At 53.7% G+C, this 26,220-nt stretch overlaps 1 protein-coding gene across 3 annotated transcripts; it reads right to left on the bottom strand.

Annotated features, from left to right (window-relative positions):
* Nucleotides 1-5,057: 5,057 nt before the first annotated feature.
* Nucleotides 5,058-21,703, bottom strand: ST6GALNAC6 (ST6 N-acetylgalactosaminide alpha-2,6-sialyltransferase 6). Of its 3 annotated transcripts, XM_073314304.1 has the most exons (7): nucleotides 21,563-21,703; nucleotides 18,184-18,244; nucleotides 15,769-15,833; nucleotides 8,950-9,129; nucleotides 7,505-7,902; nucleotides 6,212-6,319; nucleotides 5,058-6,109 (listed from the first exon to the last, which is right to left on the bottom strand). In XM_073314304.1, exons 3-7 carry the CDS (start codon nucleotides 15,781-15,783, stop codon nucleotides 5,920-5,922), a joined length of 891 nt encoding a protein of 296 aa, XP_073170405.1. In that variant the 5' UTR covers nucleotides 15,784-15,833; nucleotides 18,184-18,244; nucleotides 21,563-21,703; the 3' UTR covers nucleotides 5,058-5,919. The 3 variants fall into 3 exon arrangements, with proteins under 3 accessions (XP_073170405.1, XP_073170404.1, XP_078705186.1); XM_073314303.1 differs by lacking the exon at nucleotides 18,184-18,244; XM_078849060.1 differs by lacking the exons at nucleotides 18,184-18,244; nucleotides 21,563-21,703 and adding an exon at nucleotides 20,734-20,765.
* Between the last annotated feature and the right edge of the window lie 4,517 nt (nucleotides 21,704-26,220).

Raw genomic sequence — 26,220 nt, 5'->3', positions numbered from 1 at the left:
AATGACACGGAAGGAGTATGAGCCCCATGGCAAACTCCCAAGGAGATTAAGGGCTTTCCCCTATACGTCCTTTCTTCCTTCCACTCTACCCACTGTCCTAGCAGACCCAGAGTGGACACTGCGGTTGGGAACCTCCCACCACTGCACACTGTGCTGGACGCTGCTTTTCAGCAGCATTCACACTGGAGCCCTCGAGAGGACGACCTGGGAAAGCAGCTCGCTGTACTGTAGAGCCAGCTCTGGCACTGCTGGGGGGAAGTTCACAGTGCTGGCTGGCGAGAGGGCACAAAACACTTTAATGAACCAAGTCCGTTCCACTATTACCAGCAGCTGTCACGAGGCAGGGCAGCCTCTCTGCGGCCTTGGAATGATACAAGATCCAAATTCACAGAAACATGGCGGCTAAGATCATAGTAATATTTATTCCCCTACAAATCATTACAAAACATTCACTCCTTGCTGGCTTGACAGACAATCCCAGATACAGGGGGTCACTCGGAAGCAGTACCACAAGTCAAGGCTACCAAATGTGTTATGTTGACACTTCACGGCAGCTCATGAGGATCTGGGCCTCCGTGCTGAGTGAGAGGACCTGCAGTCAGAGAGGGCCTGCCCCTGAGCTAAGGATCTGGCACAGAGCGACCTTTCTCCTTTAGCCTGTGCCTTCTTGTACTTTGAACCTCTTAAAGGGGCTCTGGCAGGCTCAACAACTAACACTTTGACATTGGTATAATCTAACGAGGCTATAATAAACCTTTGCACACCATGTACGTGAGGATCTCACACAGTGAATTAAGCCGCACAATGCCCTGGTGAGCTATATTACAATCATGACTCCCGATGGGAAACTGAGGCACAGGGAGGCTGAACTGCAATTCAGCTGCAGCTTCAAAAACAGAATCCAGGAGTCCTGTCAGGCTGCGTCTGAACATAAGCCAACTGGATTCTTAGTACCCTGTTTGGTTTTTTAAATCCATAACTCCACTGCTGAAAAATTGATGAAAAAAAAAAAAAGCGAGTAGTCACGATCTGTGGATCTACAAGCAAAACATCACCTTCCTCTGGCTGCCTGCACAGCAGCAGGAGCGAATGAACAAATGCTTTTCCCAGTGCTGCTGGGCCCCCATCCCTGCAGCTCCTGTACAAAAGAAGGATGTTGCGGTCAGATAAGGTGCCCCAGAGGTGAATGCTGCTGCTAAATCAAGAGGCAGCGTTGACATTCATTCAAAACACTAGAAAATGTCCCTGCTTGCCAGCTGGGAGAGGATGGAGCTGGGAGCGGAAGAAATTGCATTGCCAAGTTCTTCCACAGCCCAAGCAATGGGGGGAGGGGAAAAAAAGCAAACTTCAGCACCCCATTCAGTTGCATTGCTAGTTACTTTTATAGCAAACGTCTCACATGAAATGGTACAACCGCATGCTGTTATGTTACCATCCAGGTGTTTACATCGCGCTTTCTATTAAGGTTCCATTTATAGTTTATAACGGGTTAATAAATGATTAACAGATGTTCTCATAAATGGCTAATCCATGGTTATTAGAGAGCCTAATGGCTTGCTTATAACGAGGGTTCATTACCATATATATGCCTTCTACCGATGTGTTTCTAATTCATGCTACTCATGTATGTAACAGGCTTCTAACATCTATTCATCATATATTAACCTTTTATAAATGCAACCTTATATTCAAGAGTGACTGATTTTTATAGGAGCTACCCGGACGAGCGACTTGACAGTTCTGTTCAAAGGATCATTCACAGAGTGGTTTAAGCGGACCAGCTGTTTACAGAAGCCCAGAAGAGTAGCAGCAGAGAGAAAAGCATACCAAAAAGGGATCAACCCTAGTTCCTTTACTGCATTCTACAGAACCCTATCGGGTTTTGCAGAATTTGCCAGGGCAGTACAAGATGTACAACTGGGCTTTCCAGAGGGTCCGAAACACATTAGGGGAGCAAGGCATCTAACAGCATTAGATCCCTTTGAAGGCATGGCCTGGTACACAGGGGTGCTGAGCACCCATGACTCCCAGATGTAGATGGGGGTCAGACTGGCAAGCCAACATCAATGGAGCTGCAGGTACCAAGCACCCAGCTGGGTTTGCCTCCCAGCCTCCTTATCTCACCCTGCTTCTTGTGCAATTTTAAAATATATTAACCTATTTTAGGAAACCAATACAAATACAAGGACCAGGAAAAAAAAAACCCACTCCCCCCAAAAAACATCTCAACAGTGTTGCTTTGAACACCCGACAGGTCCTGGCTATGGTGGGAAAGTAGCAGCTCCACAGCCTTCCCAGAAGGGTAGCCAGGACTTCTCCACTGGCTGGGGAGTCTTTTCCAAGCTGCATCCTCCGGGGCGGCAGTGATGTTCAGAATAGGTGTTCACAGCCGGCTCCACATTGCTGGGCACACTTTGCTTCCTGTGTCCTGAATATCAGGGGTCACACGACGCTCAGTCACACGGGTGTAAATCCAGAGCATCTCCACTGACTGTAGTAACCAAGAGCATGGTTTGTTCGTATCAGCGGATATGGATTTGGCTGATCTTCTGCAGGGTGGGGGGAGAAATGGCATGTCCCCCAAGGGACATTTGTAAGTTTCAAGGTCCCCTTCCCACCTCCTTGCCATCACACTCCTGCATGTGTTCCCCTCCCAAAGTGCAGGGGGAGAGTATCCTCTTGCAATATCAGCCATGGTCAAGATGACTGCACAAGGGTCATTCCCACCTGTGGGTGTCAGAGTAAGCGGGGGATCTGCTCCCAGCTCACACAGCCACGATACAATTCCACTCCAGGGGTGCATGGACAACGTCTCTGCTGCACGGAGGCGTGCACCCATTCAACCCCCCGTGGTGGAGCACAGAGCTGATGGTTTTTCCTCCAGCACGTTTATCAGTCACACCCTTGTTTTCAAAGAAAACGCTGCTGTATTCTACAGGCACGGGGCTGGATTCTGACCTCATTTTCTCTGGTTCAGCTTGAGCAGGCTGGCTGCTGATTCACACTGGTCGGCATGGGATCCAAGTCTGCCCCTGCGCTGTAACCAGTTCACAATCAGGTTACTCCAGGGTCCAATCCTGCAGCCCTGCCCCAGACAAAAGTCCCACTAGTCGCAGAGGGGAGTTTTGCCTGAGTGAAGATCTGGCCCACCGTGATTTGGGCTGTTACTATAAAAGACTGCAGTATTTTTATTTTTTTATTTATTTTTTTTTTAACTTGGAGATTTTCAGCAGCTATTGCCGAGGACCAGGAAAGGACAAAATCCAACCTGGTGGGTGACTAGAAAGCATCTGATGGCCCCACGCTGAAGTGCACTTTTCATGGAGCCCCTGAATTGCTGGGGAAGGCAGAGAGGGGAAGAGACCATGAGAAATGGGAGAGGTGGGATGGGGATGTGAGAGCAGGAGAGAATGGGAGTAAACACAAGGGGTCCAAATCTATTAATCTAAATCCACGACTCTGTATTGTCTGCACTTTGTGCTGTCATTTAAGAGCAGGTTAGACAAACACCTTTCAGGGATGGTTCAGATAATACTTAGTCCTGCCATGAGTGCAGGGGACTGGGCTAGATGACCTCTTGAGGTCCCTTCCAGCCCTGTGATTCCCCCCAGAACAGAGTAACACCAAACCATAACAGGAGCACTTCACACCCACTCTACCCTGAGGAAACAGGCATCAAGCCTAAGGCTGCATCTACACTAAGAACAGAACCATGTCTGACTGACACCCACACACGATCCCCTCAGCTGTGCGTGTACACAGAAGAAGCCATGTTCAGCAAGCCCAGAGCGGAGACCCCTGCCATGCAGTCGTGGTCAGTGCTTGCTGTCGAGTCTCAGTGCCTTGATTTAAGGAACTCTCAGTAACCTGAGGCATAACAGACCCAGCGGCAGGGATCAGAGGCAGCCAGGCAGAACAGCGATCAGACAGACAGAACTAGGGAGGCAGCTGAAAAGTGCCTGGCTCCTTGTAAGTCAATTCCCTCCAGCTGAGGGTATAACTTCCATATCCACAGTACTGCTGCCCTCTCTCTTACCACATGGCCACTTGCTCTCCCCGGGCAGATGTTTCACTGACAAGTGGAGAGATGCAAGAGGGGTGGGTGGGTGGGAGGGAGGGGAAGCGCAATGGCACCAGAAGCAGCAGCAGGAAAGCACATTCAAGAGGAACGGCCCTGAAAATGGTATGGAGAAGCCATGCAAACAGTGAGCCTAGCAAATGGCACTGCCTCTTGGCCACCAGCAGGGAGCGCCATTGCCTCACGCTGAGAAAGGGCCAGGCAGTGAGCGCACCAGCAGCCGTAAGGTCTCTGCAGCAGGGACAGGAGAGCAGGACGTGCAGCCATGCAGCTGGGGGGGGGGGGTCGGGGGGGGTGTCACTGCTGTGTCCTGACTAGGAGTGGAAGAGGCACTGCAGCCCATGTGGACAGAGCTTGGGGTGTGGGGGGGAGGTGAATAAACCACAGCCCCAGGCCTCCCAGCCCACTGGGGGCAGCCAGCGTGGCCAAGTGCCACCAAATCTGGATGTCACAAGCACTGTTCCCTCTAAGCTGTGTGCACGCACCCAGCTCCGAAACCCCACGCACACGGCGAAACACCGCGCCCACAAAAATTTGCCCAGAAGAAATTTTTTGCGCACACAGCCTGTCAAAAATTAGAGGGAGCATTGGTCACAAGTGGGGTTAAAGGAGGGCAGTCACCGGCTGCCAGCCAGCGGACAGCAACCGCCCTGGCACGCGGCTCTCAGACTGGGCTTTGCCCAGGGCAGCTGGTGATGCCAAAACAAGGAACCTCTCCACCCCCTGCCCAGTGCCCTCTACAGCTGGGGAAAAAGAAGCCCTTTTGAGACGGATACCCCCTTGTCCCCTAACACACCTCCCAATGACTGTCACACCCCCCCCCTTACTGCCTCCCAGTGACTGTGACACCCTCCATACCTCCCAGCAACTGTGACCTACACACCCCTCAATACCTCCCAGCGAACAACACACATAAACACAGCACCCTCAATGACGGTGACAGCTCCCCTTCCCCCCCAACACCCCTCCCAGTGACCGTGACGCTCCCCAATACAACACCCCTCCCACACCCCACAGGGCATCCCTGTCTTAAGCAGCCACACAAGGGATCAGCCACAGGCAGCAGGGCAGAGAGTTCTCAGGGGAGAGTGGGCTCTGTCCTTGTCCCGTATGGGGGTCAGTGCTTGGACAGCCTGTTTAAAGATGTCTCATGCCCCCTCCCTAGCCATGCCTCAGACCCACCTGAGAAGTCTACCCCCTTGAGGCTGGTCTCTATGTAGGCCTCACTGGAAACCTTGGGGACGCAGGTGGTAGTTTTCCAAGGCAGAGGCTGCCTGGGGCAGGGTTGCCTCCCGGGTTCTCAGTATCAGGCTGAGCCTAGCGGAGCTGAGAGGGTTACAGTCCTCCCATCTCGGAAATACGTTCTCCCGAAGCCAAGAGAGGTGAGACCAGAGACGCCACCCAGAGCGCTAAGAAGGGGTCAGCCGTTCCATCTGGGAAGCCAGTGATGATTTCCCACTCACTCTTGGGCCCCTGAGCTGATCGCTGATGGGGGAGCGAGGTGACCTCAAAGCAGGGAGCCAGCGATGTGCACGAGGTGTGTGTGTGGGTGGGAGCACCATGAACCCAGCAGTGCCCCGCGGGTAGCAACACTCCCTGGGCCTTGGGACTGCAAGTCGGGTCACAGGCACCATCCCAGTCCCTTCCTCCCCTCAGCCAGTCCTTCTGGCCCTGGACAGTGAACCGGGGCAGCTTGTGCTGTGGGGCCTCCTCCCTCAGAGCCCAGCCTGGCTCACAGGGTTAATCCAAGAGATGTTTTCCCTTCCAGGTGAAGTTATCCCACGACTAGCACCAGTTGCTGGGCTGGGCACTCAAATGGCTCCATGTCTCCTCGGGGAGCCCTAGTCCCAGGCCGGGTGGGAGAAGGTGATGTTGTAGAGGCTGGCCCAGCTGGCAAAGACCTTTTTCTCCGTGATGAAGCGGTGGTGGTTGCCCTTACGGCTGCGCTCATTGTGGATGTAGGTAGTGCATTCGTCCGGGCCCTTGGGCTCGTAGTAGTGATATGCCATCTTGCCGGGCTGAGGTCTCCTGCTGCGGAGGACAGAGTTACAGGGTGAGCCGCTGGGGCGCTGCCGGCCGATGGCCGAGCGCTGGGATCCCGGGAGGGGCACCTGGTGGGGGTTGGGTTCTTACCTGCAGTAGTTAGGGGGGACCATCCCATAAACATGCACCTTGTCACACAGCTCCACGGCAATCACCATGGTGAACCAGCCTGTGCTCAGCCACGACCGGGACTTCTCCCTGAGAAACGGGGAATGGCAGGGAGCCGGCAGAAGGAGAGGGAGAAAGAAAAAGAACAAGAGATGGACAGAGCAGGAAGAAGAGGAGGAAGAAGGGAATGCCAGGGGAAGAGTGATGAAGGAAAGGAGTGTAGGATGGTGGGGGGAGGAGGACAGAGAGTGACCAGTTAGGAGAAGGTGGGAGGACATTGAATTATATTGATGCCAAGTTCTTGAGTCTCCCATTTACCCCCCCATCCCCACCCCATTTCTGTTCTCCTGAGGCTCCCTACCACCCAAGCATGCTGGCTTCCCCTTCCCAGCTAGGGACCAGGATGTACTGCCAGGCAGGCAAGTGACTCCAGAGGGCAGTATGGCCTCTTTTCATGGGTGTGCATTGCGAGACAGCCCAGGTCAGTGGCACTGCAGCAGGGGCAGACAAATAGGATGGGCTGGCCAGCGAGGCTGGGGCTCCAGTCACCAGGCATGCAAATGGTACGCCTGAGGGAATTCTGCACCACTGTGCAACACAGAATTTTGCAGAAATTAACGTTGTGCATGCAGAATTTCCTTTCCCCGCCACCCCCCCCAGAAACGGGATGCAGTGCTGCTGGCTGCCACTAGGGGCCACTAGACCCACCAGAGCCCAGCTTGCACACAGAAGACACTGCGGCAGGGGTGTGGGGGGTGTGAGGCAAAGCGGGGCAGGAGGGAGCTAGAGGGTTCCAGCAAGCCTGGGATGGACCATCAGGCTGTTTCTCCCTATGGATCCCTGGGCTGGGGGGGTGGGAGTGGGTGTCTGGGCTGAGGGGGCCATGGCTGGGCTTGTGTGTGTGTAAGGGGTATCTGGGCAAGGGGGGGGCCCGCAGCCGGGCTCTGGGGGGGAAGGGTTGTGGGTGTCTGACCCCCTGGCTGGACATGCGTGGGGGGGCGCAGAAGTGGGCAGAGAAACAGGAACTAGGTTGTCATAGGAGTTGCTTTAACTCTCTGCTCCTGGGGGAATTTGTGTGTGGCTCTGTATCGTTACAGACATACTTGCTGGCAGGTATTTTGAACTGAATTACCAAAATAATCGAAGCGGGCGTGATTATGTAGTGTACTTCTGACTAATAAAATGTGCAGAATTTTAAAATACTGTGTGCAGGATCCGGAATTTGTTGGCACCGAATGCCCCCAGGAGTGGAATGGGAACGGGGCTCCAAGGTACCTGTCCTTCCCGGTCTCTCCCCGGAACAAGTCGTCGAACTGCTTCATGCGCACGGGGGAGACCACGTAGGCCGACATGCTGGGGAAGGACATGCTGACGCGCTGGAGGATCTTGAGCAGGCTCTTCTGCATCTTGCTGGGCGGACCCCAGAAGATGAGGATGGTCTCCGGGGTCTTGTTGACGAACTCCTGGGGCCCCTTCAGCACCCTGTAGATGCTGGAGTGAGCCACCACCCGGACCGTGGTCTTGTTGCCCACGTCTGCCTCGTAGCCGGTGGTGGGGGCGTCGTTCATGCGGATGGTGCACTCCGATTGGTCAATCTCTGAGCCCAGTTTGCTCCCAAGCAGGTGGCTGGAGCTGGTGATGATCACACACTGGTGGCAGTGGGAATTCAGGGTCTGGGGAAGAAACCATCATTAGCAAGGACCCTGTGGCCAACTAAGACCTCCCCACCACCACGACCCTGTGCACCTTCCCTGCTTAGAACGCCCAGGCGATGGAGAGAACAGAACCAAGACCCTCCTCCTCCAGAGACACTGGCCCCTGCCACTTGAGCTATCGGGGGTTCTCTCTGAGGTGACAGGAAATAGGGTTGTTTTTCAGATGCGGCACTGGGCTGGGACTCAGGCGATCTGGGGTCAATTCTTGGCTCTGTCAGACTCCCTGGGTGACCCTGGGCGGTCACCATCTCTCCGTGCCTCAGTTCCCAGTCTGTGAAATGAAGCCAGGAACGCTTCCTTTGTCAATTCAGACTGGAAGCTTTTTGGGGTAGCAAGTGTCTCTAAGTGGATGCACAGCACCTAGCACAACGGGATCCAGGCCGGAGAGCATTACGGTCACTCACAGCAATACCGGAGCTCTGGGTCACAGTTCTGGCTCCATGCGGCAGAGGGCAATGCTCCACACTCACTGGCTAGTTCCCTACCATGCTGCCCTTTGATAAGCACCTTCTGTCCGAGGATCCCAACCTGCTTACCAGACATTCCCTAATGAACCCTCTGACGATGCCTGGGAATTACTGCCCCCATTTCACATATGGGCAAACCAGGGCACAGAGGGCCAAAGTGACTTGCCAAGGGCCGGTTAGTGAGCTGGAAGCAGAGTCCAGAAGACCTGATTCCTGGCTCTAAGCAATGGGTGGCGCCTCCATAATAGAAACACAAAGGTCCATTCTCCAACTGAGCTGCTGCAAATTGTATCGTGTCGCCTCCGCTCCACCCCTCCCACTGGGCAGGGTGCAGCCGTACGGAGGCCAGAAAAGCAGCGGCCCTTCACGCTCCTAATGCACCAGCCTGCGATCGCGTGGCTCCTCCCAGTGATTTATAACCCAGCCCTTCCTTCCCGGTGTAAACCGCTTGCTGGGCTCACCCCCGAGACCTGGGACCCAGTCTGCGACGTGACCGCAGGGAGCGCCCCGGGCTCACCCGCGGTGGGCTGCGACCTACCTTGTTCCCATAGACAGGGAGGTATCCACTTTTCAATCCCCATTTCTTGAGGTTGGGGGGATGGGGGGATTTCCCCCGCAGGGCAGTGTAGTGAAAAACTTCGTTCCCACTGTTCGAGCTGTAGATGATCAGCAGCATGATCAAAGCAAAGAGGACCACGAGGATTGCTGTGCGCTGGCCCTGGAGTGGGAAAAGGAGAGCCTGGGACTGAGACAGTGCTGCGTCTCCAAGTGCCCCGCCTTTCTGAAGGAGCCTGGGAAAGAGCAGCCGAGGGGACCGGCAAAGCTTCTGCAATGGTCTCCGATAAATGACTGAGAGACTACAGGCTTAACCCTCATGAACCTCATTCGTGCCCCCTTCTCCCTTACCCCGTGCCAGGAGCAGCAGCTGGGCAGGATTCCAGCCTACAGCTCCCACGAGCCTCAGATTTCAGGTGCCCAACTTAAAATACCCTGGGCGTGATATTTGGAAGCACTGAGCCCCTCTGACCGTCAGGCCGCAGGTCTCCCACACTGCCCCCCACCCCGTCCCTCAAATCAGTGGTACCTGGAAAACGTGGCTCTCCATCCCTGGGGAGAAGGGGCATCTCCCAGCGGTCTCTAGCACCCCCGCTGTCTGTGACACCAGAGATCCCTGCAGCTAACACCACAGCAAAGGGCTCCAGAAGCACAAACACCCCCATGTTCTTTGACAGGCAGCCATGGCCAATTCCCCCCTCCCCAAGCTCTGCTGTGACACACAGACGGATGTCAAGGGAGAGTTTGGCAATGGGCAGCTTCTTAAAGGAATATACGTCCAGCTTTAATGAGACATTACCCCAAGCCCAGAAGCACCGGGAAGCCAGAGGCTGCTTTAAGCACTGTATCATTATCTATCATGGCCAGCAATTGGTCAAGCTTTTTGCCTCCCCATGCTGGCTTTGTTCGGGATGTGGCAGCAAAGAGACCAGGAATGAAAGGGTTAACTATGCGTGTTGCAGGGTGATGGTGGGGGGGACGGGGACAGGAGGGGTGCAGGCCTGCAAGGGGTGGAATTAAGGCGGGGACAGGAGGCACCAGCAGCCGCAAGTGGAGCAATGAGCACGTGGGGGCAGAGGAGAGGCCTGGGCTGTGGCTTGTCCTGGGTTAAATGGGAAGATCCCAGCAGGGAGGCCAGCTAATGAGACAGCTGTGCAAAGAGACGGGCCCTGCAGCTTCCAGTCTGCCTCTGCAGCAGTGTGCTGGCCCCATTACAGCAGGCCCAGTCGCATCAGAGCTTTCATTACAAACTCCATGGAAAGGGTGGGGACCTTATTCTGAAGGTATTTATCACAGAGAGTGGACGGGATCCCGTCCCACGCCTTAAAATAAACCACATCTCACAGAGCCAGACAGAGATAGAGGGAATCTGGCTGACTTTGAGTTTATGAGATTATCCTGCCCCCAAATTAGAAGGGAGAGACACTCGTGCCTTCCTATAACCACCACCTCGCTTTACCCTGGTCTACTCAACCTAGCTCCTGGTGTAGACACAGCTCGGTCGATGGAGAAATGTTTCCTCTGACCTAACTACCACCACCCAGGGAGGTGGAGTTCCTACAGTGACAGAAAAACCCCTCGGCTGCTGTAGGGTTATGCCGCGGTAGCCCAGCTAGTGTAAACAAGCCCTTACACAGTGCCTGTCACTGGGGGACTTCAAAGCCCCTTTCAGAAGTGGCCAAAAGTTACCATTTTACACAGGAAAAAACTCATATTATGCAAGTCAATGGCAGAGCTGGGCACAGAACCCAGCAGTCCTGATTCCCAGATCTGGGTGCTAACCACTAGTCAATGCCACCCGAGGCAGAGGGGCCAAGAGTCAGTGCTTGTAAAGGGATTTTCCTGCAGAACGCTGCCAGGACCTCCTACCATTTATTATTCTAGTGTGGCTACTGCCCCTCTCTTTCAGCTTCATTACCACTTCTTTTTCCTACTCTCATTTTCTAGTCTCCTGCCTTGCCTCCTCCTTTTCTATTTGTAATTCAGGCCTTACTTTCCTACCTTTGGGGTTACTAGTTTCTTTGGCCATTTTATATAATTGCATTTGTTTTCCTTAGTTGGATACTTGGGCGGGAGGGTGTCAGGGAGCACAGTCAGCCTGATGCACTGTTGCTGGCCTAACGTTTCTACAGACATTGGTTCTTCTGCATGTTTTTTCTCCAATATTCTGTGTAGGAGTGAATTCTTCTCAATCATCTCATCATTCCCTGGTGCTCTCTCATTTGTCTGTCATCCATCTGCCACCTCTCATTGCATGGTTCGAATACCAACTCAGGGGCAGAGACTATCTTTTTGTTACACGCGAGTCAAACACCTACCACAACGAGGCCCTGCTCTCCGATTGGGGCCCCTAGCCATGACCTTAAGCCAAATAATTTCTGCATGGATGGACCCAATTGCAAGACAGGGATCTTCGCTGTTAGTTTGGTCCACGCAGGAGTAAAATCTTGTTGAATTGGACGCGTAGACGTTAGCTGTGCTTATGAAATCTAATGCAAGTAGAAATGTTGGTTTTTCTTTTAAATTCAAAGAAAACAAGTGGATTTAAAAAAACAATTCAACATGCTCCCCCCAGAACCATGAGCACAGACAACATTATGCCAGTGCCCAGAGTTGAAACAAAAGTGAAATAGACCAGGCTGGCTTCCCCATCCAAGTTCTGTGAAAGGTAAAAAAAAAAAAAAAAAGTGAAGCAGCAGCTTAAACGGACACAAGTAAGCTTTTCAAAGTTCCGGGTTATATTATTAGCAAAAGAGGAAAGGACACTGGTTTTCAAAGGCAGCATATGGCCCTGCCTCCTCCCCCCGAGTTACACGCTGCGGGGCAGGATGTGGTACTATGAAGCGTTCAATATTGGACGAACTCTGCTCCCAGTGGTAATTCCCACTGGCTTCCATGGCAGCCGTTAGGCCAGCGTTGAACACTTCTGAATATCCCTTCGTTATGCTGAGCGTCTCTTTGACCTGTTGTTCTCTCACATATTTCTCTAATACCTGCTGATCACCGGGGCTACTTGCGTTGAATCTCGGCTTTCCCCCTCCCAGCCTTAGATTCAGCTGCAGAGGGGGAGGGGGGGCACTTTGTCTCAGATACGTGCCCATCTGTCCCCTGGGCAGATTACCCGGCCTGCAGATCACACCAAACTCATTTATTTCACCTGTTCTATTTGTCAGTGTTTCTTGGGCCCTCTCCCCACAGTGCCTCCTTCCTCATGCGAGCTGGGTACCCTGTGTAGTTACTGGGTTCCTCCTTGTACCATATTTGTGGGAACTGCCTGGATATGTGGCTGCTTTGTATTCTAGGCCTCACATTTGGTTGCTACTGTACAGTGCTTAGAGGTGCCTTGTGAACAAATTACTTCGATAATCCATAGAAGTCAGCAACCACAGCACACTGCCCCAATCTCTGTGCACCGGTGACTTCTCTTCTTTGGCCTCCTTTTTGTTGACACTAAAATCTGGCTTGTTGATTTAACCGGAAGTCAGCCAAGAAAAAGAGAGTGAATTCCTTGATACGTTAGGAGGGGATGAGACGAGACAGCTGCTGTGCAGCTGGTCGGTGAGTACTAAGTTCAAACCCAATGTTCTTTCTCTGGCATCACTTGGCTGATTTCACCTATTTTTTAAAAACTAAGTAAAATGATTTAGAACCACCAGGATACACCAGAATGTGCAAAAGCTCCCTGGGTAGCAGCCTGATCCTATTTCCTCTACCCTTGTCCTCGCCTTTCCCAGTCTCTCCTTCAGGGCCCGATCCAAAGCCCACTGCCACTGAAGTCAATGGAAAGAGTTTTTAGATCAGATCCCGTTTGACACACTCACTTCAGGACAGGGCCCGATGACACCTAGCACAGCAGGGCCTCTTGGGCACTACAGAAAAATACAAATAATAAACAACAACTACAGGCCTGACTCAGCCAAAATTTCCCATGAAGCAGACAGGAGCATTGCCTGTGCAAGGACTGAATACAGGCACTGAGATACCCAAGTGATGAGGGCTGGCTGGAAAGAAGGGGAGAGAGATGGAATAAAAACCCTGAGTAGCACCTTCATAATTTGGCCTGGAATAAGACCCTGGGGAAAGTTTAATCTAGTTCTTATCTAGATTTTCTCTTCCTCTCTTAGGCTCACTAAAACGCTGAAGAAGTGGGTTTTTTACCCACAAAAGCTTATGCCCAAATAAATCTGTTAGTCTTTAAGGTGCCACTAGACTCCTTGTTGTTTTTGTGGATACAGACTAACACAGCTACCCCCTGATACTTAAAACATTATTGTTCACACTCACAACAACCTCACAGCCACGATTCAGCATCAGTCACCACTAGATCATGTGTCAGAAACTCCTGTCACACAAAACATCAGTGCTCAGCATGGAGGAAAGAGAACAATTGTTTGTGTGTGTGTGTGTGTGGGGGAAACAGACAACTCATCCTCCAGTCCTTTAGATCCTGGATTACGTTATGGCAGCAAGTCATACAATCCCCTGTTGGAATAGGAGGCCTGATCTTTAGGCAAAAGTCCCCTGCAGGAGCAGGCCCCAGAGGTGCCTTCCTTGACTGGAAACTAACAAGGGCTAATAGGCTATGGAGCAGCACAGGGACCCAATAGCCCAGCCGGCTATCAACAACCTGCCAGCTGCCTTCTGCTCCAGGAACCTCAGATGGATCTTAGCCAAGATTGCGTTTTCTCCTCCCTTGTACTTAATTTGTTTTCAGGGAGACTTAACGTCAGGGCAAACACTCCTGGGTGAGGTTTATTCACTTCCCTGCCCTCTTTCCAGTGAAATCTCAGCTGGATTTCATGGTGCATTTGAAAACAGGGCAGCCCAGTAACCTGGAGCTGGCAGCTAATGAAATCCAGCTCCCACAACAGGGCAGATGCAGGTTACCTGGCTACTATTTCACCATGACTTCAGGGTACAAAGATTTGATATGAATGCTGCTACTTGGTGCGCCTGCTCTGAGCAGTTGAGAATGCACAGATCTCCTGAGAGGAAAACCACTCAGACATCTTTCCTGCATGGCCTCATCTGCACAGCACGTCTCAAACATGAGTGAGCCAGTCCTCATATCAGGCTTGAGAACAGAATCAGTGACATTAGCCCTGTTTTCCAAATGGGTAAACTGAGGCACTGAGCTCTTTCGTATAGGGGCTGAGTCTATGTACAGCACCCAGCACAACTGGGGCGTTGATCCCAACTGGGGCTTCTGAGGGCTACTGTAATTAGTGTTAAATAACTGAATAATAAGAGGTTACGGCCAATCTTTTCAAAGGTGGCCACTGGGTTTGGGTGTCCAACCTGAGTCACCGTGGGCCTGAGTTGTAGAAGGGTGGAGCACCTGCAGCTCCGGCCGAAGTCAAGGGGAGCTGTGGGCGCTCATCAGCACTGAGCAAAGGACCCTGCATGTCTTGAGGTGGAGCTGGGCACCCAAAGCCAGAGGCTGTTTTTGTAGATGTTGGCTCCAGTGACTGCCCAAGCTCATGGCTGGGATTAAAACCCAAGAGCCCTGTTCTCCCACTGCAGGACACAAGGCCCCACTGGGCATCAGGGAGAGTTTCTCCTACCCCATAGCCACAGGGCTGCCTGGGGCCCAGAGCAGTTTTCAGATTGCTATCACTAGTGGGCAGAATACAGGAAAACAGACGCAGATGAACATACACGGTCCTGATGGAGCGGAGGGCGAGGCTGGCTGGGTGGGAGAGAGTCATCCCTCATGTCAAAGGAGTTCCACCAGAGCTGGGGCTGGCCAGCAGACTTACTAATGTGGGGAGTGGGGGAAGGGGGGACAGGGGGGGAGTGGGGAGGGTAACAATGCCCAGAGCAGTCGAGGAGCGGAGGGCAGGGCAGTGGCGGAGTAAGAGACGAACGCTGCAAGGCTTGGAGAGAAAGGTCAGAGCTGGGGAACCTAAAACCAGGCAAACTCCGCTAATTCCCAATTTAGTCACAAATCTAAGGCTCTGGCCAGGCTCCCCGAGGCCCAGAGATTTTTAGTAAGCCCCAGAGGCTCCTGCTGTCTCAAGTAAGAGTCCTCCCCACAAAGCTCTAGCAAAAGCTTCAGGGTCCCCTCACATCTCCCATGAGATTCCCCTGTGCCTCATGGGAACCTGGGCTGATGCACAGATTCTGCTGGAAACCAGACAGAGTCCCCCAGTTCTGCCCTGACTTGCGGTAAAGTCTGGAGGTTTCTCTTGAGACTGGGTCTGTTCAGATGCCCCCTGGGCCTCTGACCATGGGCTGGGACCCTCTCCCCTGGAGTCTGGTCCTCTGGTGAGATTTCTGCTACCTCCTGCTTCCATCAAGGCTGGAATGAACCACCCAGCGTTGCTGCAGCTCCCTCTTTCAAGAGCCTGGAGGACAGGACAGCAGGTCTTGGCTCAGTCAGGGCTGGCTTTCCCCAGTCCCGAGCGACAGGCTTGGCCGACCAGCCTGAGGAGCAAGGAACACCTACCTCTGGCTCCCTCTGTGACCTGGGGCTAGGTGGGTTTATTGGGGTTGTTTTTAAATCACGTACAGCCACAGGGTCTAGACGCCACGCTCCGAGGGTGAAGCACAGCAATTATGTACAGAGCTGCCCTGAACCCAGAGCACAAGCTGCCGCTGCTGCCCAGAAAAGAAACCGAAGCCAGTGAAAAATCACATTAACCTCCAACACTGTGCCAGGATGGTCAGCGAACCAGCTCTGGTAGATGGCCGAGCAGAACGAGCTCCAAAGGGGAGGAGGAAGCCCATGACACCCTCTGAGGGCCCGGAAGATGGACGCACGGGACCAGGACAGGAGGGCTGCTTCGTGGGGAGGACTTACCGTGTTGTTACTCATGTCTCTCTGCCAACCTTAGTGCGGAGCCTTCATCAGCATAACTCAAGTCCCTGCACAGAAACAAAGAGGCATGGTCACTCTAAACTATCTGCCCCCTTCCTCGAATACAAGTCCATGGCTACCAATCTCCACCCCATCGTACTCTGACCCGCATGACAGCACAGCCCAAACAGGTCAGGCTGGGCTGGGCTGGGCGCACCTACAGGGCCGAACACACCATGTTGCTGCGTTGTGCTCTCCTGGCCTGACCCAAAGCCTGGCGAAGTCACTGCGAGTCTTTCCATTGACTGCAAAGAGCTTTGCATCAGGCCCTCTGGCACCATGCTGCCTTCCCAGATGTGCCCATCTGCCCTGCCGCAGATCACAGCTCAGAGCCGTCTCTCAACAGCTCAATTTTGGATGTCACCATTTCCCCCCAGCCCCCTTATTTTGGTCTTTCATTGCCCTCAACCTGGGCTCTGCACCTAAATGGCCCTTTTCATGCATATTGCTCCCAGGCTGCCTTCTCCTTCTGCTCCATCTCCCAAGCACAGCCAGGTCCAAAGTTGAAGTACAGAGTCCTCTGACCCTAGTGTGGGTCTCCCACTCTCCCCACCTACTGGGAAGCAGCCCCTCCTCCTACACCCTTTAATTAAAGCAGGGGAGGTGCAGGGGAACCATGCCACAGGGTGAAAGCTCAGTCACTTTTCTAAAGCGTAAGTCAGCCATGTGTTTAGTGCTCCTCAGACAGAGAGACGCTGTCAGCCCCAGAACGGCTGCTGGTCACAGAGAGATCTCCCAGGAGGAAGAAAAGCAAGCGATGGTTTGTAAACTGGATTAGCCATACCTAAATCAGCTTACATAATGGGTCATTACAGTGAAGCACAGCAGGGGTCTGGGATCTAGGACTCCTGGGTTCTATCCCTGGCCCTGACACTTTGCGCAAGTCACTAGATCTCCTGGGCCCCAGTGGCCCCATCTGTAAACTGGGGAAAACAATAATATCTGCCAAAAGATGGGGGGAAGGGTTGAGAGACTTAATTTCATTATCAGAAGGGTAGCCATGTTAGTCTGGATCTGTAAAAGCAGAACAGTCCTGTGACACCTGACAGACGAACAGACGTATTGGAGCATAAGCTTTCATGGGTGAATCCCCCCTTCGTCACATGCAGCTGAATCTTCAGATTCCCCCACAAAAGCTCATGCTCCAATACGTCTGTTAGTCTATAAGGTGCCACAGGACAATTTGCCACTTTCACTTAATTTAATTAGTTAATGTTTGTAAAGGGCTTTGCAGTCCCCTTAGATGGAAGGCCCAAGAGATGGGTCAAATATTCCTCTGCTTAGTGAGCCGGCACGGATCTTCCGAACTGCAGGGGTTATGAGTCAGCTGCAACTCTCCTTCCTCAGCTTGTGCTGGAGAAGTGAGCTCAAGATCAAAACCAGTGTTTGTATAGCAAGGTCTTGTGCGAGGACAGCTTTGCAAACTCATCAGTCTCCCCATCACAGGCTCATTCCCTGGCAGGGAGGTGGAGGGAGAGGTCTCCTAAGGCAGCCTTCGGCATAAGCATGCCTCCCACCCCCTGGCTTATTACAGTGCGAACCTGCAGGCTGGTTAAGCTTTAGGAGGAGATTATTTTCCTGCCCAAAAAGCTCAGTAAAATCCATTCAAACAAATACCTGATCAAGGGCCATAAATCTGCTGGGGGACAATGTTTACCCATGATCACATCAACCCAACCTCTCTAAGGGGATTGCAGGCTCCAAAGATACAAAATCCCATTAAAACGAACACCTGGGAATGGAGCAAAGGCAGCCGGCCACCTCTCCGAGGGCTCCCACAGGGTTTTACATGGGTGGAGGGGAAGGGCTGGCTGGGTCAGGGAGAGAGGGAGCTTTTCACAGCCACCTCCCCAGCCTGAATCCAGCCTAGGCTGATGGTGATTTCAAGTTGGTGCCATTTGATGGCTCTTTGGTGGCCTGTATTAAATGAAGGTGCTAGGTTAGGATGTTTCAATCCCAGCTCTGACACAGCCCACGTGACACTGGGTGAGTCAGTCGGTTTCCCTGTGCCTCAGCTCCCTGATCTGTAACTGGGAGGACGTAACCGCCCCAAACAGGGGTGCCGTGAGGACAAATACATGAACAACTGTGTGGCCCTCAGGCGCTCTGGTAATGGGGGCCATGCATGTACAATGGACAGACAGTTTGGTCTGTCTCAGCCCAGTCCTTGGTGGACAGGTGCCTGCATCACTAACTCCATCCCCACATCTGGCACTCCACAGCTCCCTTTGCTGGCAGGCTCAGCCCGGAGGCTGGGGGGTGAATGGGCCAGGAGGAATGAGCTCCCCTCTCTCCACTAGCAGGGGTCCCCTCCAGCTCAGAAGAGAGGGGTCGGGGAAGGGATCACTGCTGATGTACCTCAGTCTGGGAGAAGGGTCTTCGATCTATCGTCCCCGCTACCTGCCAACGGGCCAAAGTCCTGGAAAAACCCAATCAGCAGAGGGCAGCTCAGTCTCCATGGCCCAGTCTGACAGGGACCTCTTTGCTGAGACCAGCTACAGATGGGGATGCCTGTGCAATAGGAACTGGGCTGAGAACCACCTAACTCATTTCACAGAGGCGCTCCCAGCTCAAGCCAGCACCTCTATGAACAAAGAAGCACTAAAGAGTATATTTGTCTCCCTCCCACCCTAACATGTGTACCTGGACACATACAAGAGCTCTCATTCTCGCTCTGCAGGGATCTACCATTCCACAGCTGCTCCATACCAAGCACAGATCTAACCAATTGTTTTTTAAGTCCTCATTAGTGAGTCACTGCAATTTCCCCTCTTCGTTACTTACCATGATTGGAAAAATCCTCTTTCCTCACTGCCTTGGGAAGGCTGGGAAATAACACACACACACGCATGCACAAAGGGGAGTTAATCTCACACAGCCTGGGAGCCCTGACCGCAGAGGTGACCCAAGGGGGCCTGAGGCCCAAGGGCAGGATGTATTTAGCAGACCAACATCACCCGTATGCCCATGGGTTTTCCTTGTAACTCTTTCCTGTGCAGTCATTGCTGGGGAAAGGAGCCAGAGGGACAGCCTGGCAAATGCAATCTGATGGCCTTTGGGCCAGGATCAAAGGGATCACCTAGGAGGCCAAAGGCGGCTCTGCACACCTCTAAACCAACCAGTCTCAGTGTGTGTAGCATGGGTGACAGTGGGATGGATAGGGGAAAGGACAGCAGAGAGGAGCCCATACAGATGATTTAGTTGGGGATTGGTACTGCTTTGAGCAGGGGGTTGGACTAGATGACCTCCTGAGGTCCCTTCCAACCCTGATCTTCTATGATTCTATGTCAGCCAGCACTGAACTGGGGCTGCCCCTACACTGGTCCCCTGGAAAGAAAAGTGCACAGGGTGGAAAAGGTTAGGTTGACCCAGGGCCAGCCTTAGAAATAGTGTCCTGGATGAACTTATATTTTGGCGCCCCTGCTGCCTCCCCAGCCCTTACCCCTGGCCCTTCTTGCCTTCCCAGCCGTTCCCTGCATCGCCCCTGCCCCCGAGATCCCTCCCACGGCCTTGCACCCCAGTCCCACCTGCTTCTTGCCTGTTGACCACAGTGTCCATCCTGGGCCCTGCCTGTTGTCTGGGCTGGGTCCAGGGCGTTTGCAAGTGCAGTGGGTGGCAGGGGAAGAGCCAAACAACTCGCAGAGTGAGGAGATGGGACTAGGAGCTGGGCTGGGAAACGAGGTGGGGCAGCGAGCAGGGAGCCTTTGACTGGGAGCAGGGTGCTCCTGTCACGCTGGACCACACCCCGCTGGCAGCAACAGGGAGCCCGAGCCCCTTGACCACGGAGCCCCCCTGACCACAGTGCCTTAGACAGTCGCCCACCCCTAAGGCCGGCGCTGGTTGGCACCCACGCAGGAGTGAACCACAATGCTGCCGTCAGCGCTCCCCAAGCGCTGCCGGCCCTGCTCAGCACCAGAAGAGGGTGCATCGGAGGATGGGGCCTGGTCAGACTCTGTGTGCACCGGTAGTGCTTTGAGACGGGCAAAGCTCATGCTCCCCAAAGCTTCCCAGACCCCCAACGTAGGCATAATGCCACCTGAATCTATCATCTGGATGTCTCCACTCCTTGCTCCTCCTCCTGGCTCTCCTACCCATCCTGGAGTCCACAATATCCCCCCACGGCTGGTGTGGGAAGCCGTCCGTTCTCACTGAGTACAATTCATCCTCCTTAACACTCAGCCTCCCAACTACACCGACTCCGTTTGCTCCTTCATCACTCGCCTCTTCATGCCTCGCCTGAATAGCTGAGGGGCGGGGAAGATAATGTTTTGTGTGTGGGAAAGGAAAAAGCAAAGGCGGATAACGTTTTGTGTGGGTGGGGGGAGGATGGAGACAGAGGGAGAGAAGCAGGGAATCATCACTTGGGCTGGAAAGTGGCTCTGGGAGGTTATTACCGCCCCTGTCCTCTGCATGGTGGCAGGACCAAATACCCTCTCCCTGGCTGGCCCCTGACAGGTGGGTGGCTTAGTCTGAGCCTTGAATTTCCCCAGAGTAGGTGATGGCACAAGGGGCGCTAAAAAGAGAGAGAGGGAGGGAAGGAGAGCAAACAGCCAGGGGAAGGAAGATGCACAAATGCTCAGGGCTCCCCCAAAGGCAGTGATTCAGCACCCCCCTAGCCCACCCAGCAGCACAGAGCTCCGAACACACCACGCGCTAGGAGTCTGAGCCAAAGCCCAGTGAAGTCAGTGGGCTAGCCCCCCACCCCTTCTCTGCTTGCCTCTGGGTTGCACTATCATGTCCTGTCTAGTTCACGATGCCCTATTCGCCCGGCAGCTGCAGAGTCCTCCCCACTAGGAGTTCACCGACAAATCCCTAGTGATCAGGACATCCAGGCTGCTGAAGTGCAAACCTCGAGGACGGGTCCCAGATCAGAGAGGGAGGCCTTGGTGAAGTTTCCCTTTTCCTTACCTGGGCGAGACCTTTCATATGAGGGAAGTCGAGAGCCTGGCTTGGGGGGGGGGGGGGATGTCTCTCCCCCCTCCCCTTCCAAGGGACTGAGAGCGGGCCCCAGCTCGGACGGGCAGGCTGCCCTTCCGTCTTGAGGCTCGCTCTGTCACATCTCTGCCCCCGCCAGGGCCCTGCCCCAAGGGGAGGGCTGATCCGATCTGCCGTCTGCAACCTCCTAGAGTGAAAAACCCAACCAGCTGCCCCTTTCTGCCTGGGGAAATCAGAGTGAAACGAGCGTCACGGCTAATCCGCCGGTATTACAGAAATACCCTTATCCGGCTAAACTGGGGCAGCGCACGACGCCCCTGCCCCCGGAGAGCCGGACTAAATCCCACCTTCCCGCTCCGGTCCGCCACTCGCACCTGGGGCCTGAGCCCGCCTCGGGCAGAGCCCTGCGCACCCGTGCAAATCACGGTCACACGCCCGAGCGTGTCACCAGCGCCCGGGGCAGGCCCCGGGCATCCAGCACCACCCGGCACAGAACCCACGCGGCCCCCAGGCAGCACCCACGCCGCTGTGCCCCCGGAGCCGGTCCCTGGGGCGAGGGCCTGCCTGCGGGAGACAGCCAGCCCCGTTCACCCTCCGTGGGGCGGTCTGGACGCACCCCTGAGCCCCTAACCCCAGCAGAGGCGGCCCACCCCGGGGTGCATCTGCAGCAGGACGAAGGGCCTCTCCCCTCCCCAGCCCCTCTGCTGCCTGCCCGGTAACTTCCCGGCCGAGGGGCGCCTGCACCCCGCTCCCCGCCCGCGGTGCCGGGGCTCCGCCAAGGGCACGAGGATGCGCCGCTTACCTCGCTCCCCTGCGAGCTCCGCCAGCCCCGGGCACACGGGGGAGCCCCCCGCTCTCCTAGCCCGGGACCAGCCGCCCCGCGGCAGGAGCGCCCGGGAGCTGGGAGCGCGGCGCCTGCAGCCCCCCGCGGCCACCTGCTCCCTGCCCGGGTCCTAGCGCGCGCCCCCTTCCCTCGCCAGCCCCATTCGCGCGGCCTGGGAAAGGGCGCCCCCCATCGGCTGCCGGGAGCGCGCGTGCGCTGCGGTCTCTGCCCTTGCTGGGGGAAAGGCGCGGGCAGGTCCTGGCCTGGAGATGCAGCCGGCGTAATAATACTTGGCCTGGCGACACATCCTGCCCTCGGGGGATCTCAAAGCGCGGGGCCAAACCCTGCCCTCCGTGCTCGGACTTCCCACGGAGGCCAAGCGGAGTTCTGACTGGCTAAGGACCGCAGGGTTTGCCTCAGTAGGAGACGCTTCATAGCGCCCATTTTGCAGCGGGGGAAACTGAGGCATAGAGCAGTTAAGTGACTCGTCGAGGTCTTACGGCCAATCAGTGACTGAGCTGGGAATAGACCCCAAGAGTCCTGGGCACCCCCGTGCCTGGCTGTAACCATTAGACTACACTTCTTCCTCACAAATAATAGTACTAATATGGAGGAATGGAGAAGGGTATTTCCTGGGGCTGGGAAGCTATTGTGCATGAAGCACCAGGACACAGAGTCTCGGGGGCAGGTGGGAGTCTGGTCCTATGAATACATCCCTGTCTAGCCAGAGGCAGGAGCAATGGCTCCCAGGGTGGTAGGTGGCTCTGAAGGCCTCTCTCTTCATTGGTGTTTTACGCTGTCAAGAGGTTATTTTACAGGCTCTGACATAGGGACTGGAACTAGAGGTGCGGGAGATGCTGCAGCACCCCCTGGCTTGAAGGGGTTTCCATTATATCCAGGGTTTACAGTTTGGTTCAATGGCTCTCAGCACCCCCCACTGTAAAAATTGTTCCAGCACCCCTGGGCTCTGTTTGTGCAGAGCCAGCTGCCAGCACCTGCACAGAAAGTTACTGCCCAGGTAAAGCGGGTCAGCTCTGGACATGAGTCCGCCTCCCAAAGAAGCATGGTCCTACCTGTGAGCCGGGTTGTACTGTAAAACCAAGGAAACAGGCATAAGAAGTGGGCCTAGCTGTGGAATCTGGATCCCGCTTCTGATCCGCCTCCCCCCATCCCAACACGTAGCGTGGGAGCCACTTTGTCTGGGGATCCCTAGGCTGGTTTCAGGATAAATAAGGCGGGTGATGTTCATCCTGCCCGTCTGGTCTCCGCCCCAGCGAAGCACAGCGCAGACCTGCGCCCGCCTGGTATGAAATGGCCCCATGTGGCAATCGGGCTCCTTAACCCCATGTGTGTATGTTCGCCTTGGTTACCGCCTGTGCGAGCACAGTTGCCATGGCAGCCCTGCATACCAGTGCATGCTCATATGGGCCGTGCACTGGAGAGATGAAGATGTCGAAATGAACCTGTCCAGCTGGGAAAGCCCTGCCTTGCGTGTCGTCTCCCCCCACCCCCTTGGACCGGCTACTCTGCCCCCTCCAGTACACTGCGTGGAGTTGGGGGGCATGAGGCCGAGATGAAAGCTGCCAATAGCTGCATAGCCAAGGCTGGCTGGCTGGCCACAGACTAACCCCCAGTGACACAAGGCCCACAATGTGCACAAACCACATATTGGCACTTCGCTCTCTCGAGAACACAAGCAACCCTGGGGCTGGAGGGCTGGGAAATCCCGCTGTGTAGCACTAATCCTCCTCCAGCCCAACACAGAGTCTCAGGGAGAGCTGGGCACACCCAGGCCACTCAGATCCATTTCCACTAGCAACTCCGCTATTGGGCTGCTGCTAGGGCTGGCCTCCCACCCCTCCACCACTGAGCCAGCCCAGTGGGGCTGAAGTCTCAAATGAAACAAAACTTTGCACTTACTGGCTGGCATCAGGTAACTTCAGCCAAAGCCAACCAATAAGTAAAACCCTATTTACTGAGCAATGCCATCATGTGGCTGCTGGGAAATAGGCAGGCAGAAGTCCGTTGTGTTCACAGGGGGAGGAGGGGGCTATTTTTAATTGGGGAGTGTTCCCAGAGCAAGAGGCTTGTAGCTTCCACAGGGACCCATTTGACTGTAGCAGCTTCCTCACTGACAGCATGGAATCTGGGTCCTTTAACCCCTTGGCACCCGCCAGATCACAGGCATTCCTCTGCCTCCAAGAATAAACAGCAGCTCTTTGCTAGGGAGCTGTGTATTCCCCACTGTTACACCCTTATTGGTGACACTACTGTGTAAAGACCATTTAGTTAAACAAGGGAGTGTTGCCAAGTGGTTAGAGTAAGGAGATGGGCATTGGTACCTTCTGTCTCTTGCTCTGACATGATTTGCTGGGTGAGCTCCATCAAGCTGTTTGCATAAATGAGGCACATCGAAATTCAAGGCTTGCTCCTGGTGCCTATATGGGAACTGAATTCTTTTGAAAAAGAGATCGTTCTTAGTAGTAGTGATTATTTGTGTCTAAAGGCCCCAGCTGAAAGCAGGGTTCTGTTGTGCTAGCTGTGTCACACCGTGAGAGGCTGTCCCTCCCACATAGACCATACACTGTGTGAGGCTGGTCCTCTCCCACAGACCTTACAGCCTACTAGACAAGATGGACACAGGAGACGATGTGACTTGCCCAAGGTCATGCAGCTGGTTGGTGGCAGAGCTGGAACTAGAATCGAGGTCTCCCGAGTCCCAGTCCACTGCCCTATCCACTGAACAACACAGTCTCCCACTAGCATCAGTGCTGCCTCTTCCCCACCCTTTGTCTTATGTATTTAGACTGTAAGCTCTTTGGGGCGGGGGCTGTCTCTCGCTCTGTGTATGTACCGTGCCCAGCACCAGGAGGCTCAGCTGCAACTTCTCGGGGCTACTGGAATATAAACGACTGTCGTTTCTTTCAGTTTTTCTCTTCTTCATTCCTCGGGGTGGAGTGAATTCTCAGAGCAGGTTCATTGGTTTCAGCAGGGCTACTCAGAAAATAAACAGCTGGTCAGCCAGTAAAAGCAGCAGAATCAGGCCCTCTGTGAGCTAATTAAGAGCCTGCTCTCAAAGCAGTCAGTTGACTATGAGTGTGAGAGCTACTTGGGATTTTTAAGATGTTCATTGTTCCTCTGGATAGATTGGAAATTCCATCCCCCCACAGAAGGAAGTCTGCACACAGTGCTGACTAATGCTGAGTCAGCAACCAATGCTTGACATCTATAGGAGAAGAAAAGGAGGACTTGTGGCACCTTAGAGACGAATACATTTATCTGAGCATAAGCTTTCGTGAGCTACAGCTCACTTCATCGGATGAGGAAGAGTCTGTATGATTGGCATTGCTCCAGGCAGCCTGCTCTTCCTGTATAAGTTCAGCAGCCTCTGCCAGAGAAGAGGAGCAGGGAAGAGTGTGATGGGAACAGGGGGCTCTGCCTCCCTCAGTGATGTCTGTTTCTATTTAAACCAAGGTCCAGGAGAGCAAGCGGGCAGCGTGACATATTGTGTGACACATGATCAGCCTGTGATTTGGTGTTTCCAGCCAAAGGAGCAGCCCCTAGAGCTAAGGTGACTTGGCAACGTCAGTAGAGGACAAACTAATGGGACTGATAGAGGGGGCATTCAACTTGCACATGTACTGACCCCCTGGACGTGTCAGCAGGGACTGAGTGATCTAAAAGCATGACCTCCGCTGTTTGAATTAAAGGACGTAAGAATGGCCATACTGGCTCAGACCAAAGGTCCATCCAGCCCAGTATCCTGTCTACCGACAGTGGCCAATGCCAGATGCCCCAGAGGGAGTGAACCTAACAGGTAATGATCTAGTGATCTCTCTCCTGCCATCCATCTCCACCCTCTGACAAAGAGAGGCTAGGGACACCATTCCTTGCCCATCCTGGCTAATAGCCATTAATGGACTTAACCTCCATGAATTTGTCCAGTTCTCTTTTAAACCCTGTTATAGTCTTAGCCTTCACAACCTCCTCAGGCAAGGAGTTCCACAGGTTGACTGTGCGCTGAGTGAAGAAGAACATCCTTCTATTTGTTTTAAACCTGCTGCCTATTAATTTCATTTGGTGGCCCCTAGTTCTTATATTATGGGAACAAGTAAATAACTTTTCCTTATTCACTTTCTCCACACCACTCATGATTTTATATACCTCTATCATATCCCCCCTTAGTCTCCTCTTTTCCAAGCTGAAAAGTCCGAGCCTCTTTAATCTCTCCTCATATTGGACCTGTTCCAAACCCCTAATCATTTTAGTTGCCCTTTTCTGAACCTTTTCTAATGCCAGTATATCTTTTTTGAGATGAGGGGACCACATCTGTACACAGTATTCAAGATGTGGGCGTACCATGGATTTATATAAGGGCAATAAGATATTCTCCGTCTTATTCTCTATCCCTTTTTTAATTATTCTTAACATCCCGTCTACTTTTTTAACTGCCGCTGCGCACCTCGTGGACGTCTTTAGAGAACTATCCACAATGATTCCAAGATCTCTTTCCTGATTAGTTGTAGCTAAATTAGCCCCCATCATATTGTATGTATAGTTGGAGTTATTTTTTCCAATGTGCATTACTTTACATTTATCCACATTAAATTTCATTTCCATTTTGTTGCCCAATCACT

The sequence above is a fragment of the Lepidochelys kempii genome, chromosome 16 (assembly GCF_965140285.1).
Source record: "Lepidochelys kempii isolate rLepKem1 chromosome 16, rLepKem1.hap1, whole genome shotgun sequence".
Classification (NCBI taxonomy): domain Eukaryota; kingdom Metazoa; phylum Chordata; order Testudines; family Cheloniidae; genus Lepidochelys; species Lepidochelys kempii.
The sequence above is the reverse complement of the archived record's forward strand: the minus strand, read 5'-3'. Positions and strand labels throughout refer to the sequence as shown.